Here is a 19,282-nt window from a genome sequence, read left to right on the forward strand (position 1 = left end):
TTGATTCCCACATTCTTTTCCTGACACATTCTCAGCAAATTGAAAAGCAAACCATAAACTAAAAAAAAAAGGGTACTTTATCTTGGCTTGAATTTTCTAAGAGTATCTCATCTATTCTCTATAGAAGTAGTTCAAGAATTCAGAGAAGGTGAGCAGAGATTTCTTAATTTGATTCTAGAAGCAGCATTATTTCTTGCCAGAGCTACTTCTCCAGCCATATACACTTTCATATATCTGTTCCAAATTTTCCCATTAGTAGTCAGGCTTAGCATTATATTTGAGATATCTTAGAATATAAATATATATATATACGTATATATATATTAGGCAAGGTATAAATTAATTTTCTACCAATCAAATTTGCCATTATATTGTTTATGAATGACACAATTTGGGGACAGTGGGGGCCCAGGAAACCTAAGATACCCACATATTTACAGAAAAGATTTTGATATGACTGCATTTGTGACTCTTCCATTTCCTTCTTGTGACTCCCCATGATTTCCTCTCCTTTTTCCCACTTCTACGACTTTTGAGTCAATTGTATTGGTACTCAGAAAAGAAAGAAACAAACAAAAAGATATCAGTCCAGGTGAGGTGGAAAAGCTTAACAAGTAGTCAAAGAATGAAGAGAGTAACTCCAATTTCTTTGTCTATTGAGGTAGCTAACTCATGAGTACTAGCAAGGAGGGTAACTGAACTGAGACCAGTGACTTTTGCTCTAGTGAGGCTTCCCAGCAGACTGTCTCAGTGCTTTGGGATATTTTCAGGCATTTGGCTGAGCTGTGGAGGAATATTGAAGCTGACTTGCCCAACACTACTTGGATTCTGTGGAGACTGCTGCGCAAGCTCCAGAAGAGTCACAGTGTAATTCAGAAAAAGATGGACTACGTAGCTGTGGCGGTAACCCACCCTGTGTCTCCTCTCCTCTATCAGAATCCTCCTGTTACAGACCAGGTGGGCCCAGAGATGGAGGGCATGCTTCCTGGTGTAGCTCTTGTCTATTTTTACAACTATGGATTGAGCTCACTGAGCTGTATTGAGTGGAGTAAGGGGCCAGGGGAGTAGGGAAGAAAACTGAAGGAAGAAAGTGATTGGCTTGGGGAAGTCTCACCAATTTGGTCCAGCCTAATCTTCATTCCTAATTTACTGTGCCTCTAATCTCCACACAGAAGTGAGACAATCACTTAGTTGGTGAGCATTTTTTAAATTCTTATTCTTTGTTAGGTCCTATACAAAGTGCCAGGATACAAAGAAGGGCAAAAAGCAGTCTCTGACCTTCAGAAGATCCCATTCTAAGACAAGTAAACAACCCCAGATATATAGGATAAATCCAGTGTAAATGGAAGGGAAAGAAAAAAGAGAAGAGGAAAAGCTGGATTCAAAAATTGACCTGATGGATAGAGTACCAGCTCTGGAGTCAGGAGGACCTGAATTCAAATCCAGTCTCAGACACTTAATAAATTACCTAGCTGTGTGACCCTGAGCAAATCACCTAACCCCTTTGCCTTGTAACCCCCCCCCCAAAAAAAATTGACCTGGGATGCTTTAAAGTTACTCAAAGAGGGGCGGCTAGGTGGCGCAGTGGATAGAGGCACAGGTCCTGAAGTCAGGAGTACCTGAGTTCAAATCTGGCCTCGGACATTTAATAATTACCTAGCTGTGTGACCTTGGGCAAGCCACTTAACCCCATTGCCTTGCAAAAATCTAAAAAATAAATCAACAAACAAATAAACTAATAAATAAATAGATGAATGGATGAATAAATAAACAAACAAACAAACAAACAAATAAATAAATAAAAATGAAGTTACTCAAAGGTATTGGGAGAGATTTCAACCCTCAAAAAAAAAAAAGCTAGGTGGGATGCACTTTTATTTTCTTCTCCTCTTTCCCCTCAAGGCCCTCAGCTACATTCAACTTGCCAGGACAGTGCTTCTTGGAGGTGCTCTGTAGGGCATTGGAGTAGCAGAAAATGCGGTGAATTGGGAATGAAGAGACTTGGAGGTTAGCTCCAGTTCTGCCCTTATTGACCTTGAGCAGTTCACTTCTCTGCCTCCAGGGAGCTGGACTTGGGCATATTCCAGGACCCTCTAAAGCACAGCATAGACTCAAGGAGGAATTCTCTCATTTCTTTTGTTTATATTGAGGAGTTTCGCATTCCAATAAGACAAGGGGCACTAGGTAACATATGCTGGTTTGAAGAAAAGTGAAATGGGAAATCAGCTTTGGGGTGGGCAAGTATTATGCTCAGTTGTGTATTTTTTCTGTTTTCTTCAGGTAACTGATGCTCTTTATGAGGTGTTTGTGGGAAATAAGCTCCAAGCAGCAATGTATCGACTTTTCCCTCAACTCCTTATGGCCCTCCTCATTCAGATTCACCACAGCATTGGCATTACAATGTCAGATGTCACTGGCCCAAAAGATGTGTACACCAGGCAAGAAATGATTTCCACCTCCACCCCTCTGAGGTATTGCCAGTTACAATACTCATGCTTATAATAATGAAACAAAGAAAAAAATAATAGGGCCAATAAATTGACTTCCTATAGCATTCTGTTGGCAGTTGGACCTGACTACAAAAGAGTGGTCTGACAAGAGTAGCATCGGGGGCGGCTAGGTGGCATAGTGGATTAAGCACTGGCCCTGGAGTCAGGAGTACCTGGGTTCAAATCCGGTCTCAGACACTTAATAATTACCTAGCTGTGTGGCCTTGAGCAAGCCACTTAACCCCATTGCCTTGCAAAAACCTAAAAAAAAAAAAAGTAGCATCAGAATATGTGCAGGGGGGTGTACCTTAGTGTGTGACAACCTTAGTAGGTAAAAAGAAGTACCTAAGCCAAGCAAAGTAACCCAAACTTCCTAAGGGTAATATTGAGACATATAAATTCAATGGTGGTCTTTATTTTACTTTTGCATTAAGACTTTTCAATCTTTTTTACATAAGGCTGGTGGGAATTTCCTTGTGTATCCAAATCATTTTGCCTTCCTTCAGGAAAGGTGCTATGAGAAGAAGCAGCATGGTAATGCAAAGTTCACACTTGACTAAAAGACTCAGAAAAACATAACTTATAGTCTTGACTCTCCTACTTATTGGCAATGTATCCTCATTCAAATCAATTCCTTTCTCTGAAGAGCCTCAGTTACTTCCTCTAGAGAAATGAGGGGGGGTTAGACAAATTATTTCTCCTGTCCTTTCCAAATCTGATATTTTAAGTCCTTATAACAAGTATAACAAGTGGTACACTTTAGTAGTTTTAGAAAGCAGTAGATGTTTTTCATCATTCAGAGTACCCTTATCACAATCACCAATCCCCTCTTCCCCTCCATATCTTTCCAGAAGAAAACTAGTTGAATTTCCAAATACTTGGAAGTAGGTAAGGTCTTCCCAGGCAATATTAACCATTTAGGTTTCTTGAGTATTAAGGGAATGGTTATTTTATTTTATTTTTTTAATTGTATTAAGGAAATGTTAAGGGAACCGGGATGAAGAGAAGAATAATTATTCTCTAGGACTTGTACTTATCTCTCAGTGGTGAGACCAGAGCATGGAGCTTGGGTTGTATAATATTTTTTGGTGAGAAAAATGTTGTATCTATTCAATCTGGTATTGCTTCCATTTAGCTTGGCTATACAAGCTACCAAGACCCTCCTCCTGAGAGCAACATGTTGGTATGAATTTACTACCATGGAAAAGAAAAAAGGATGGAACCTTCTGGGAGGAGAAAATTTTCATCTTGAAGGAGTGTCTCTTCTAGCCAAGTAAGACTTTAGTGTTTCATTATTTATCATGCTACTTTTATCAACCTAGCCTCCTAAAGAAAAAAATGGTATGTGACCTGTAGGAACAGGCAAGGTATGTAGGTATGTGACCTACAAAACAGGCAAGGCTAGTACTGATAATTCTAAGCCACCAGAAGATTTTGGGATTCAGGCTACTGATATTTCCTCCTTAACCCTTTATCCCATGGAGAAAGTTCAGATTACCTAATGGGTCCCTGTGAAATATCTCCAGTTACTTCCTGTGCCAAGTTCCATTCTAACAGTTATCATACTGATCCTCTTCTTTACAGTGTTTTATTGGAAAGACATGATTTCCTTGCAAATAAGGTCTTATACTTGCTAGTCCCTTTACTTAATCAAGGGAATGAGAAACATAAACTTACATCTACAGCCTTCTTTGTTGAGGTAAGAATCATTCTTTAGAAGTAGGGTACAGGAAGAATGTAAGACAATAAGTTCCCTCCCAGGCTATGCCCCAGAAATAATGCTGGGCGAGATCTCTGTCCTTTCATGGATATTCTGGGGTGGAATGAAAAAAAATTGTCATTTACCAGTAGTAGTTTCATACAGATTTGTAATCTGAAAGATTATGGTAGGGGATGGTGGTGGAGGGGAGGGTGTTTTCTCTCCAATGAATAGGCAGTTTTCCAATCAATTTGCTGTTATCAATCAATATATAGCTTTTTCCGAGTCCACTGATCAAGAGACTTCCTGGCATATATACTATCACTCGCTTGAAAGAATGGCTACACCATGAAAATCAACAATTCAGAATTCTCAGCCTGAAGGGAATAGACAACCTTCTTTGTTACCATCAAAGAAAGGTGAGAGAGAGGTCTCAGAACTACTGATAGCCTTTTTTAAAAAATTGTGTTTATATCACGATCTCTTCCCAGTTCCCTCCAGAGAACTTTCCTTGTAACAAAGAAGTAGGAATTACTGATTTTAAAGCATATATAAAACCTCTTATTATCAGATACAGTAAACTCTCAAGGGCCTTACAACCCTAAAGTCATGAAATTTGTACTAATAGTATCTTCATCATAAACATCATCATTATAAATAACAAAACAAATTAAACAGACACTATTTCTGCCCTCCAGGAGCCTATAATCACTGAGATGGAGATGCAGAATTATATCCCATCCTAATCAGACCTGGTCATAAAAAATGAATTGGGTTAGGAATGGCCTTAGGGGGTTAGAAGGATGCCCTAGTAACAGTGTCTATCTCTTTGTCCATACCTGGGGATTGTTTAGTGTTGGCAATCAATCTACTAGGCACTAAAGAAGGATTGGGTAAATAGTTTTTGCCAAATCAATCTGGGATGAAATATGTATTATGTTGACTTTCATAAGGAAAGTTTTTTTTAATTAAAGATTTTATTTATTTTGAGTTTTACAATCTTTCCCCCAATCTTCTCTCCCCCCCACAGAAAGCATTTTGTCAGTCTCTACATTGTTTCCATGCTGTACATTGATCCGAATTGAGTGTGATGAGAGAGAAATCATATCCTTAAGGAAGAAACATAAAGTATAAGAGATAACAAGATCAGACAAAAAGATATCATGTTTTTTTTTCTAAATTAAAGGGAACAGTCCTTGAACGTTGTTTAAACTCTAAAGCTCTTTGTCTGGATACAGATGGTATTCTCCATTGCAGACAGCCCCAAATTGTCCCTGATTGTTGCACTGATGAAATGAGCAAGTCCATCAAGGTTGAACATCACTCCCATGTTGCTGTTAGGGTGTACAGTGTTTTTCTGGTTCTTTTCATCTCACTCAGCATCAGTTCATGCAAATTCCTCCAGGCTTCCCTGAATTCCCATCCCTCCTGGTTTCTAATAGAACAATAATGTTCCATCACATACATATACCACAGTTTGCTAAGCCATTCCCCAATTGAAGGACATCTACTTGATTTCCAATTCTTTGCCACCACAAACAGAGCTGCTATGAATATTTTTGTGCAAGTGATGTTTTTACCCTTTTTCATCATTTCTTCAGGGTATAGACCTAGTAGTGGTATTGCTGGGTCAAAGGGTATGCACATTTTTGTTGCCCTTTGGGTGTAGTTCCAAATTTCTCTCTAGAAAGGCTGGATGAGTTCACAGCTCCACCAACAATGTAATAGTGTCCCAGATTTCCTACATCCCTTCTGACAATGATTGTTATCCTTTCTGGTCATATTGGCCAGTCTGAGAGGTATGAGGTGGTACCTCAGAGAAGCTTTAATTTTCATTTCTCTAATAAGTAATGATTTAGAGCAATTTTTCATATGACTATGGATTGCTTTGATCTCTCATCTGTAAATTGCCTTTGCATATCCTTTGACCATTTGTCAACTGGGGAATGGCTTTTTTTTTTAAAAAAAATATGACTCAATTCTCTGTATATTTTAGAAATGAGTCCTTTGTCAGAAACATTGTAAAGATTGTTTCCCAGTTTACTACTTTTCTTTTGATGTTGGTTACAGTAGTTTTATCTGTGCAAAAGCTTTTTAATTTAATGTAATCGAAATCATCTAGTTTGTTTTTAATGATGCTCTCCATCTCTTCCTTAGTCATAAACTGCTTACCTTTCCATAGATCTGACAGGTAAACTAGTCCTTGATCTTCTAATTTGCTTATAGTATTGTTTTTCATGTCTAAATCCTGTATCCATTTGGATCTTATCTTGGTAAAGGGTGTTAGGTGTTGGTCTAATCTAAATTTCTTCCATACTAACTTCCCATTTTCCCAAGCAGTTTTTATTAGAGACGTTTTTATCCCAATAGCTGGACTCTTTGGGTTTATCAAACAGCAGATTACTATAATCATTTCCTGCTATTGTACCTAGTCTATTCCACTGGTCCACCGTAAATAAGTTTCTAATTAAATTCCTTTTGGGTTACAGGTTGAAGCTTTCAAAGATATGATACCAGTCATCTTAAACAGTTTAAGTGAAACAAATGAAAGGATTGTTTTATTGTCCATCAGAATACTCCGAAGTCTCCTTGTCACAATGAACTCTACAACACTCAAAACTACCATAAAGACCTTATTCTCTCTATTTAGTGATGTAAGACAAAGAGGGAAAATGAAAATTTATAAAGTGTGGAGTGCTTATTGATAAGTGTGTGTGTGTGTGTGTGTGTGTAGATGTATATATATATATATACATATGTGTGTGTGTATATATATATATATATATATATAGTGATTAGAGTTGTTACTAGTGCCAATTTGTTACATTTGTAAGATGTTTTTAATATTTTCAGAATATCATATTCAGAGACATCATATTTAATTTAATGCTAAAAGTATACATATGATTTAGTTAGGATAAGCATTATTTTTTTTGTTCTTGTTTTTTTAAAAGGCAGTGGGGTTAAGTGTCTTGCCTAAGGCCACACAGCTAGGTAATTATTAAGTGTCTGAGCCCAGATTTGAACTCAGGCCCTCCTCACTCCAGGGCTGGCACTCTATCCACTGAGCCACCTAGCTGTCCCCTAGGATAAGCATTATTAACTTCATTTTACATTTGAGAAAATTGAGATACCACAAGGTAAAGTGACTTGCCCAGGGTCACAGGTTAAGTTGTATGCAGAAGGAGAATATATTGGAAAAAAAAGATTGAGTTTACTTTGAAAAACTAATCAGTGAATTTGAATGTGCTGAAGCTGGGGTGCTTGGCTTACAAAAGAGAACTTAAACAAGATGTATGGGGTAGTGTTGCTTCATGTCAATTATAAACTGACAAGTACAAGTTCTCTATGCAGACAGATTGCCAGACATTTTCAACTCCTGTATGTCTTATTGATCCTACACATCTTAGACTTCCTTCTGCCAAGCAACTTCAAGATGAGAATTATACAGAATTATTGAATGAGTTCAGTTTAAACCAACCTAATTTAGTCTAATTCAAGACTTATTTAATAATGGTTTACTAGGGTATACAGAGGATACTAGGATACTAGGAGTCACACAGTTTATATAAGATAGGATCCTTGCACTCATGGAGCTTACTACCCAGTAGGAAAATAAAGCATATGCATGAATAATGTCCATTAACACATGACAAGTGCATTAGAGAAGTGTAAAATGCTGTGTGAGGTCTGAAGGGAAAAGTCATTACCAATGAGCATAGGATGGCAGAATTTAGGGAAGGCCTCATAGAACAGAAGGCATTTTTGTCGACTTTTAAAGGATGGGGTAGAAGTTCAGCAGAGAAATAGGAAGGAGGATATTCTAGATATAAGGAATTATATGAGTAAAGACTGAAAAATGTGGCACATTTAAAAGCAGAAAGTAGATTAGTTTAACTAGAGTGTAGAGGGCACAATAAGTATTATAAAATAATGTCAAGAATTTAAAGTGACCTAAGAATATACTATATATTGAATATAAGAGTATTTTCAGCTTTACTTAGTAAGAAATAGGGAACTACTGAAGATATTTGAGCAGGATAGTGGTAATAGATTATTTCCATAATACAAGACTGAATACATTTCTATGACTTTTTGGGGGGCACTTCCTTCTCAGGTTAGACCAAATATTCATCTTTTAGCTGTGAAGGTCTTTGGAGATTCCATTAAGATGGTAAAACACAAAGATAAGAAGGACATAGAGGACCAAATTCTAGAGAGCTTGATTCCATTAATTCTCCATTTGCAGGATGAAGACAATATTATAGCCGAGGTAAGACCTACTACTATTTTTCTCCTGACCATGTAGTAAATAAGCAAATCAAAGAGGTTTCTGGAGGATTTCATCCTAAAGTCAAACTGTCAGTTCAGAAACTTGTCTTAAACTCTGGGACCAGATCTGCCACTTCTACATTGGCTTCTGTCCTGTCATCTATCAATAATTTGTCAGCAAATCAAAGATTAAGAATGAGTCTTTTGGGGTGGGAAGAACTTTTTACCAAAGTGGGAGAAGACCTATGGCAGAGATCTGTTCATCAGAACTGAAAGAAGAGATGAAACGGAGTTTGGAGGGAAAAGTATTACCTCAAAATCAGGAATAATTAATAAGATGGATGATGAGACAGAATAAAAGTCAGAAACTCCAACTGATATAAGATATTGGGGTGAAATTCTTACTGGTGGTATACATGTAGAAGGCTTTTCTGGGTACATTGAGCTAATAGGGAGTACCACTTGCCTAATTTTGTTGCAGTTTAAATATGTGCCATTTAGGGCAGGAAGGACTGGAGAATAGCAAACAGGTTGACTACTCAGAGTATATGCTTCTGCACAATAATAAGCATGTCACTAAAGTACTGAGTAATAGATCAGTTAGGCATTGATTTTCTACTCAAGGTATGCATCCCAACCTAAGATGTAGCTCTTGAGAACACCAACTTTTGGTATTCCTCCTTTGGGAAAGGATCTTCCCCACCCAGAACTCTGATCTAGGTACTAGTAATGGCTTCAGTAGGGTTGCCAGTGAAATAGTTTCTCTTTATTTTATAATAGATGTTTGTTCCCAATTTCAACCCTTCACAGGAGAGCAGAAGGGTTCTTATTATATGTTGCCAGTTCTTAAAGTGGAAGCTGCCTCGAGAAGTGTACAGTAAAGATCCTTGGTACTGCGATTCTTCTGGAATAGGAGTAGTCTGTAAATTCTTGGTAAGTGAACAGTAGTTCTGTGGTGAATTTTTTGGTATAATGGCTTTTTTCTTAATGGAGGATAGTGGGATAATATAGCACTTCCTGCACCTTTTGGTTTCAATGGTTGTTACCATTGGATCTATGTTCTGTAGTTTCAGTTTGACTAAATTCAATCCCTCCTTCCATTTATCCCGATCCTAGAAAATGACTGTGGAACAGATTTCTAACTCTACTGGTTTATCTCAGTGGTTACACTGTTGAATGCACAACAGGTGCTGAGTTTGTTGATTTGAATTAAATATGATATTAGTTTTGAAACCATCTCTAAATTGTTTCCTGAATCTAATGATTGTTTCACCAAACAGAAGGTGCTGTACCTGGGTGAGCCATTTGGGCAGTGTGAGCCAATTCAGCCTCTTTAGCCTGACATGATTATTACTGTTGCTACCAAAACCCCACCAGGCCTGATTTTGGAACATATATCTTCTGTCCACAAATTTAAGGAAGTTTCTGAGGATAATTGTCAGATCTAAGTTTGGACCCAGTACTAAACAACACTATCCCAAAGGTGTGCCTTTCCTCCCCTGCCTCTCTTGAGTTGCCTCATTCCTTTTTTTTTTTCCAGTTTTTTGCAAGGCAGTGGGGGTTAAGTGGATTGCCCAAGGCCACTCAGCTAGGTAATTATTATGTGTCTGAGGCCGGATTTGAACTCAAGTACTCCTGACTCCAGGGCCGGTGCTCTATCCACTGCACCACCTAGCCGCCCCTGCCTCATTCCTTTAAAGCAGCTCAAAACCTTCCTATTTTATTCCTTCTCTTCCTGCCCCCTTTCTCTTCTGCTCTAGATATATGAATTGATAGTTAAAACTTTGCCCAGAATTATCCTAGATCTCATTCAGAAGCTAGTTTTACCCTAGAGTATTAGGAAATTCCTTCAACTAAGCCAATCTCCTCCAGGGATCCTCTAGATTATTGCCTGAAGGAGGCCCAATGTAGTCTCCTTATTAACACAGTTAGATGCTGGAGAGAGTTCACAGTATCTTTCCCAAGGCAAGTGCACAAGAAACTAGGATTGTAGACTATTGGCTTGGATGCTTTCGTTGGATGTTGTACCTTTGACCTATTACTAAGTCAATATAACAATATATTAAATACAACAGAGAGCCAGTTTTTATAATAGCAATTGTAAGATAATTTGGTTTGAATGTCTTATCTGGGTTGATTTGTTAACTCCATGAAGACAGTTAATGTATCTTCTATGTAATATTTTCTCTGTGCGAACTATTTCCTAACCCCTTAATGTAGGTTGGTGGGTACTTTTTCTGTTTAAGTAGAAAATAGTTTTACACACATTATATTTTTCTAAATATATCCTAACTTTAGAAGTAAGCTGGAAAGTAAACTCTTATATAAACTTTTTTAAATTCCCAGGTTTATGACATAAACCCAAAGTGCCTCTAAGCAAAAGACTTTTTTTTTTATTTTTACCCTTTATTTGTTGTTCTATTTTTTAATTAAAGATTTTATTTATTTTGAGTTTTACAATTTTTCCCTCAATCTTACTTCCCCCCCGAAAGCATTTTGTCAGTCTTTACATTGTTTCCATGTTGTACAATGATCCAAATTGAATGTGATGAGAGAGAAATCATCCTTAAGGAAGAAACAAAAAAGTATAAGAGATAACAAGATCAGACAATATCAGGTGTTTTTTTTTAATTTCTAAATTAAAGGGAATAGTCCTTGAACTTTGTTCAAACTCCAAAGCTCTTTATCTGGATACAGATGGTATTCTCCATTACAGACAGCCCCAAATTGTCCCTGATTGTTGCACTGATGGAATGAACAAGTCCATCAAGGTTGATCATCACCCCCATGTTGCTGTTAGGGTGTACAGTGTTTTTCTGGTTCTGCTCATCTCATTCAGCATCAGTTCATGCAAATCCCTCCAGGCTTCCCTGAATTCCCATCCCTCCTGGTTTCTAATAGAACAATAATGTTCCATCACATACATATACCACAGTTTGCTAAGCCATTCATTCCCCAATTGAAAGACATCTATTTGATTTCCAATTCTTTGCCACCACAAACAGGGCTGCTATGAATATTTTTGTACAAATGACGTTTTTACCCTTTTTCATCATCTCTTCAGGGTATAGACCCAGTAGTGGTAAGCAAAAGACTTTTCAAGGAAGAAGAGGAAGAATTAGAGAATTAACATTATTTTGTTTAGAAAAAAAATGGTGTGGTTCACTAAAAATAAATGAATGAAATACATCATTGATATTCCTAAAATTTTCAAAGTGCAGAGATTTTCCCTGTTCATACTACATTCAAGGTATAGCTAATAAATGCTAGGGGCCCTGCTTATATCTCTTCCACAGGAAAGCATATAGATGGCTGAGGTTGGTTAATTCATTGATAGTCATTTGTTAGTTCTTTCATCTATGGTGGCATAATGCTGGCAGCTATGAGGGATACAAAAAAGTACAAGCCACAAATTCTGCCTCTATTCTCTAACAATTAAATAAATGTTTAAGTGCCAAATAACTTTAATAGACAAAAAGTACTACAGAGATTCAGAGAAGGAAGAGATTTCTGTAGCCATCAAGGAAAAACTTTGTGGTAAGAGGAAGGACATTAGCTGGATCTCAAGGATAGGTAAACAAAAAATGGAGAGAACATTCCAGAGCATCATGAACAAGCATAGGGGATCTGTTATTTTGTGTTTAGGGAATTGATTATTATTTATCAAATACCATCCTACTAATCTCACATGTAACATGGTCTGTCCTTAGAAAGTAAAGATCTAATCTGCTTATGATGCCGTTTTTCTCTTCCCATTTGTCCCCAGGAACAAAAATGTAGGGGGAAATGTAACATCATGATGCAGACCATGAAGTATATCCAAAGCAATCAAGTCTATTTAAGAAGGTCAGCAATATTCTTTACAGGTAACCAGAATATTATTTTATTTCTGTAGTTAATTTACTTCATTGATTAATTCAACAAGCATTATTAAGTATTCATTATGTATATAAGTCACTATAGTAGGTCTTGGGATACAAAGACAAATGCTCCTGCCATTAAGAAACTTATTATTCTGTTGTAGGATGGAGAAAAAAATAACTCAGTATAAAACATATATATATATATATATCAAATGATTTCAGAGAGTAGAGTACTACTGATGCTGAAGATCAGAAGAGGCCTCATGTAGGAGGTGACCTAAATCTTGACCTAAGTCTCAAAGGGTTCTAGGTATTCTAAGGATAGAGGATAAGGGTGCATCATCCTAAACTTTCCCTGTGTTTTCTTCTATTCCTATCCCTGAAGATAATTACTTTGGAAAAAACTTCTTGGAGAAAAGAATCCTAGTTTCCTCTGGGTAACTATCAGATTCCAAATCCTAGTTCTAAGAACCTGTTTAGCTATCTCAAACAACTTAGGTTTCATTATTTTTTTTACTTAGTTTCATTATCTGTAAATTGTTTAGTTTTCTAGGAGAGAGAAATGCTTTATCATCTGTTTCTAAGAGTACAAAGCCAAATAAATGATTCTTTGGGTACTTTGTTTTTCTCCTATATATAGGGCTCTTAGCAAAGTATATGGATCACAGTGAACTCCGTATGAAGGGTACTGATTGGATAGAGGATGGTATGTGATAATCCTTGACAATTTGAAATTCATATATATTTTTGAAGCTAACTGAGGCAATGTCTGAGAGAGCTGGACTAGATGGAAACATAATTGATTTAATTTATTGCAGATCTTCTGCAAGGTAAAGCTGAGAAACTTTGCCCTCCAAAGCATGAGTCTCATTGTGTTTTCTGGATTTTAATGGCTTCCAATTCAATTCATTAAACAGTTATTAATTACTTTTTATTACAAGGCACCATGCCAAGTTCTGGAGATTATATATATAAAATATATATACATATATATATATTATATATAATATAAACCCTACTCTCAAGGGTTTCAGTCTAATAAGAAAAAAAAGGCAAATATGTGTCATATATATAAGGTAGTGTGGTCAATACAAAGAAAAGGTCCAGGCAATGTCCTATGAGAAATTTGAGGAATGAAGGAGAGATTACATGCAACAGGGGGCTTAGGAAAGACTTTATGAAAAGATTGCATCGTGATTGATCCTTGAATGGAGGAATCTTTTTATTTTTAAATTTATTCATTTTCCAACTACATGTAAGGATAATTTTCAACACTATTTTTACAAATGGGGCGGCTAGGTAGCATAGTAGATGAAGCACCAGCCCTGGAGTCAGGAGTACCTGGGTTCAAATCCAGTCTCAGACACTTAATGATTACCTAGCTGTGTGGCCTTGGGCAAGCCACTTAACCCCGTTTGCCTTACAAAAAAAAACAAAAAACTAAAAAAACCCCATTGTTTTTACAAGATTTTGAGTTCTACATTTTTCTCCTCTTCTGTTTCCTCTCCCTTTGACAGTGAGTAATCTGATATATTATAGATGTATAACTATATTAAACATTTCCATATTAGTCATTCTGTGAAAGAAGAATCAGAACAAGAGAGAAAAACCATGAGAGGTAAAAAATATTAAACATAAACAAATTTGAAAATAGTATGCTATTCAGACTTCATAGTTCCTTCTGTAGATATGAATGTATTTTCGCAAGTCTTTAAGAATTGTCTTTGATCACTGTACTACTGAGAAGAACTTAATTCTATCATAGTAATTCATCACAAATTATTGCTGTTACTCTGCACACTTCACTCAGCATCAGTTCATTTAAATCTTTCCAGACTTTTTTTTTTAGGTTTTTGCAAGGCAAACGAGGTTAAGTGGCTTGCCCAAGGCCACACAGCTAGGTAATCATTAAGTGTCTGAGACTGGATTTGAACCCAGGCACTCCTGACTCCAGGGCTGGTGCTTTATCCACTATGCCACCTAGATGCCCCCTTTCCAGACTTTTCTGAAGTTCTCTTATTTCTTTTTTTAAGTTCTCATTGCCTAATTTTTTGTATGTTTTATATTATTACAATAATCTTGTGAGGGTAAACATAAACCCTCCTCTCCTCAAAAAGAATAGTGAGAGAGAAAGAAAAGTGTACTTCAGTCTGGGTTTAGATTCCAACAGCTCTGTCTCTGGGATGAGTTGCCTTCTTTATAAGTCCACCAGAGAAGTTGCTTCACTATTTTTCCCACAGTTGCTATTACTAGCTGTGTTTCCCTCCACTGTATTCCTTCCTACTCTTTTATTCTGTTCTCTCTCTTTCACCCTGTCCCTGCTCAGAAGTGTGTTGTATCTGAGTATCCTCTCCCATGATCTTTCCTCTCTTCTATCACCTACTCCCCCCTTCTCAACCCCCCCCCCTTCCCCTTTATCCCATCCCTTTCCTCTCATTTTTCTCTAGGACAGATTTCCTCACCCTATTAAGTGTGTATGATATTTCCTCTCTGAGCCATTTCTGATGAGAATGAAGGCTCACTCATTTCCTCACCATTCCCTGTTCCATTCTATTGCAAAAGCTTTATTTTGACTCTTATGTGAAATATCTTAGCCCTTTTTTCCTCTCCTTTCTCTTCCTCCCAGGACTTTCCTTTATCACCCATTGACTCCATCTTATTACTATTATACCATTATATTCAGCTCCTTCCTGTGCCTTGTCTGTATATGCTCCTTCTAACTTTTTTTTTTTTTTTTGGCTGAAATGCTCCTTTATTCTTTTACAAGAAGTGATTGAAAGGGTAGGAGAGGGACGAACTACTCAGGAAAATGGAAATAGAAAACAAAAGATCCTTCATTTTGTTTAAGGTGCTGGGGCACAGCAATCACTCCACTTAATTATTGGCTGGCCGGCTGAAGAGGGGACTGGCCAAAGACGAGGCCTTGCTTTCTGAATCACTTTTCCTTCCCTTGGCTTACAAAGTGCTATATCTGAAGCAACCCCTGCATGGGCTTTGACCAAAGCAGGGGAGCCCAGTGGCTGGGCTGGGAAGGGCGATAAGCACCTGGGCCACCTCTGCAGGGGAGGAAGGGGTGGAAGGCAAAATACAGGGGCTTACTTTTCAATTTGGGGAGGTTGATTATTTCATCCCAGATGGGGTGGGGGGCTAGGGGGCTCATCAGGGACAGATATAAACAAATGTTGAGTGTGTCCAGCACAGCAAAGATATGGCCTCCTTTCAGAAAATAATTTGCGCCAAGGAAAACAGTGGGCTCACGACACTGGTGAACTGGACCTGGAGACGGGCACCTTGGGGGATTTGGCAAACACAGAATTCTTCTCATTCTGGCTGTGGTGGCTGATGTTGACAAAGAGCAGGGCCAAGAAGCGTGGTAGGGACCTAGCGGGGAGCACGGGGAAGCAAGCAGGCTTAGCAGGGGCAGCTGCCCGGACACATTGCAGGCCACACCAAGTCCTAGGAGGGAAAACAAGGGGAGGACCCAGAGACTTCAACATCAGGGTTGGTTGGACCACCTTGAGGGCTTCCTCTTTTCCCATCTGCGAAGGAAGACCACCCAGCAGAATGGAGGGGAGACTTCCCTAAGTGGTTGCTCCAACAAGGGCAAACAGGTGTGGGGGTCTTCTGGGACCACAAGCCCCTAACAATAATGCTGTTAAAAATGACACGATTCACTTGTCCAAAGGAGTAGCCCCTGCATGGGGAACTGGAAAGTGTGGGGATTTCCTGGAGTCCAGGGAGCCTCAGAATGGGGAGAACTCGAGGGGCTATGCCTACAGGGAGGAGAGACCAATCAGTAGGACCTGCTCCCCATATGGTGCCCAGGGAGTGAAGACAGCTACTATCCTCCCCTTCTACTGAACTAGGAACACAATATTTACACAACAGATGAGCACAAGTTGCAGGAGTCATCCCGGACTCATAGCCAGACGCACGGTCTTCCTGTGGTAACCACACTGCATGCTCAAAGATGGCAGATTGCTGCTTGGCCAGACTCCCAGCCCTACTGCCCTAGAAGGTGCTGGTGGAGGTGATGAAATGCCTTCCAATGTAGATCCCCAGCCCAATGGTGAGGAAGTAAGAGAGCAGCAGGGACCGGAGGAAAACCTTCAAAAACTCTGCCAAGAAGATGCCCCCTTTTTTCATGACGCTCATGTTTCTCATGCTGAGAGTGGCTGAATGTTTTGGGGGCTTAAAAAGAAATTCCTTTGGGGGGATATTTTCAGGCCTACTGGACTAGTCCCAGATCCAGTCTGAGTTTTTCTTCAGGGTGCTTTCCACTTCTTTCCGTCTTTCCATGTAGTCTTCTTCAGACTGGGTGCTGTTCTTTTCGCCAATGCTGTGAGTATCTGTTTCAAAAATTTGGTTAATATCTTGGGTGTCTGTGACCAAGGTGGGCTGTCACAGTGAGAACTCTTGGAGCTGCTCCATCCAGACTCATGCTGGGCATCCAGAAGAATCTTTTCCATGGCGCCATTATAGGCTGAAATTGAGGTTGGCACTGCACTATAACTGGTGCCATTATTGCTGAAGTGCATTTCCACTCAAGAGCCCTGCAGGTTCTCCTGGGGGGGTGGGGGGGTGGCGTGGGTGGCATGGCTGGCCGCTCTACGCCATGGTGGGGCCCGGGGGCCACTGCCACCACTGCAGGGGCCTTGTGCTGGCACTCCCGAAGCGCTGCCCTGCCGCCACCACCGCTGCCTAACTGTTCTTATGAATAAGGAGGTTCATATGAATTATCAATATATTCTTCCCATGCAGGAATGCAAACAGTTCAACATCATTAAGTTCCTCCTAGTTAGTTCTTCTCATCCACCCTCTCTATGGTTCACCTGAGTCCTGTATTTGGAGATCAAACTTTCTGTTCAGCTCTGGTTGTTTCATTAGGAAAGTTTGCAAGTCCCCTGTTTCATTGAAAGTTCATTTTTTCCCCTGAAAGATGATGTTCAGTTTTGCTGGGTAGTTGATTCTTGGTTGTAAACCAAGATCTTTTGCCTTTCAGAATATCATATTCCAAGCCCCATGAGTCCTTAATGTAGATGCTACCAGATCCTGTGTAATCCTGACTATAGAGCCACAGTAGTTGAATTGTTATCTTGGGAGTTTTGAATTTGGCTTTAATATTCCTTTGAGTTTTTCTTTTGAGATATCTTTTAGGAGGTGATTGGTGAATTCCCTCAATTTCTATTTTACCCTCTGCTTCTAGGATCTCAGGGAAATATTGCTATATTATTTCTTGAAAAATGAAGTCTAGGCTCTTTTCCTGGTGGGAATTTTTAGGTAGCCCAATAATTTTAAAATTATTTCTTCTGGATCTGTTTTCCAGATCAGTTGTTTTTCCAGTGAGCTATTTCACATTTTCTTCTAATGTTTGGTCCTTTTGGTTTAGTTTTATTTCTTCCTGATTTTTTTTTTTTAGTTTTTGCAAGGCAATGGGGTTAAGTGGCTTGCCCAAGGCCACACAGCTAAGTATTTAGTAAGTGTCTGAGGCCGGATTTGAACTCAGGTACTCCTGACTCCAGGGCTGGTGCTCTATCCACTGAGCCACCTAGCCACCCCTTTTTCCTGATTTCTTGCAAAGTCATCAGCTTCCTTTAGCTCCATTTTACATTTTAAGGTGTTATTTTCTTCAGAGAGCTTTTTTATCTCCTTTCCAACTGGCCAATTCTGCTTTTTAAGGCATTCTTCTCCTCATTTGCCTTTTGTGTTGCTTTTTCCATTTGACCTAAACTGGTTTTTAACATTTTATTTTCTTCAATTTTTTTGTATTTCTTTAACCAAGCTGCTAACTTGGTTTTCATGATTTATCTGCTTCGCTCTCATTTCTCCTCCTAACTTTTCCTCTACCTCTCTTAATTGCTTTTCAAAGTCTTTTTTGAGCTCATTCATAGCCTGAGCCCATTTTCTATTTCTCTTGAAGGTATTAGATTATAGATACTTTAACTTTGTCATCTTCTGAGTATGTATTTTGATCCTCCATGAGATCAAAGTAATTTTATATGGCCATATTCTTCTTTTTTCTGCTGTTTACTCATTTCTTCAATCTATGACTGATTTACAGCACTTCCAAGTTGTTTTTTTTTGGGGGGGTGGCAGTTGTCCCTGTGGGGACAACTTTAATTTCTCCAAGGTCTTACAAGAGGCTCTGACTGCTCTCTTGTCTGTGCTCTGGTATATGGATGACCACAGGCCCCACCCCTGCCCTGATGCTGTGAGGAGGGTCCCTGCTCAGCTGTGATAGTATGGAAGCCCAAACTGCAACCTGGATATGAGTGTGGGCAATTAGTATAGTCCTACCACAGGGAGAACAGAGAGACCTCTGCAATCTTCCCTGACTCCCTTAACATTTGTGGTCTGGGAGCTCTGGAAGTGCTGGGTGGCTTCCCTAATTCCCGCTGCAGATTCTCACCCCAAGACTGCTCTGAGGCCAGTGCTCCACTCCATGCTCACTCTGCTGTGGCAGAGTTCTCTCATACCCTGTCAGGCTGTCCCTGGTGATCCCTAGGCCAAGAGGTCTGTAAACTGTCCTCTCGGCCACAGACCCCATTGCCCCCAGCCACACAGGTACTGCATGGGTTTGTTCCTGGAAGACTGGAGCTGGTTTACTCTGGCCTGGCTGCACTGCAGCTCTTTCTAATTCCCAATCCCAGTGAAACAGAGCTTTCCTGACGATCTTCTCAGTTGTCTTGGACTGGGAAATTGTATCACTCAGTCTTTCTGTGGGTTCTGCCTCTCTAAATTTTGGCTAGAGTCATAATCTGATAGTTTTTGTAGTTTTGGGGGGAATGAGTTTCCAGGAATTTCTGCCTCCACACCGCCATCTTGATTCCACCACCAGTTTCATCAGTTCTCTCATTTCTTACAGAATACTACAACATATTCATAAATCACAATTTGTTCAACCGTTCCTCAGTTGATGGGCTTTCTCTCAATTTCCAATTCTTTGCCACTACAAAAAA

At 39.1% G+C, this 19,282-nt stretch overlaps 1 protein-coding gene and 1 pseudogene across 1 annotated transcript in view; one reads left to right on the plus strand and one right to left on the minus strand.

The window, feature by feature from the left end:
- Positions 1–19,282, plus strand: part of MROH8 (maestro heat like repeat family member 8) — a 72,186-nt gene that overhangs the window by 48,485 nt on the left and 4,419 nt on the right. Inside the window, exons 14-23 of the mRNA XM_074201983.1 lie at positions 771–957; positions 2,281–2,471; positions 3,625–3,762; positions 4,074–4,188; positions 4,464–4,607; positions 6,678–6,842; positions 8,306–8,461; positions 9,241–9,393; positions 12,227–12,326; positions 12,964–13,029. Of these exons, the coding sequence (XP_074058084.1) occupies positions 771–957; positions 2,281–2,471; positions 3,625–3,762; positions 4,074–4,188; positions 4,464–4,607; positions 6,678–6,842; positions 8,306–8,461; positions 9,241–9,393; positions 12,227–12,326; positions 12,964–13,029 (1,415 nt within the window). The remainder of the gene's footprint in view (positions 1–770; positions 958–2,280; positions 2,472–3,624; positions 3,763–4,073; positions 4,189–4,463; positions 4,608–6,677; positions 6,843–8,305; positions 8,462–9,240; positions 9,394–12,226; positions 12,327–12,963; positions 13,030–19,282) is intronic.
- On the minus strand, positions 16,335–16,861 carry LOC141506093 (BCL2/adenovirus E1B 19 kDa protein-interacting protein 3-like; annotated as a pseudogene).

This window comes from Macrotis lagotis, chromosome 1 (assembly GCF_037893015.1).
Source record: "Macrotis lagotis isolate mMagLag1 chromosome 1, bilby.v1.9.chrom.fasta, whole genome shotgun sequence".
In the NCBI taxonomy this organism is placed as follows: Eukaryota; Metazoa; Chordata; class Mammalia; order Peramelemorphia; family Peramelidae; genus Macrotis; species Macrotis lagotis.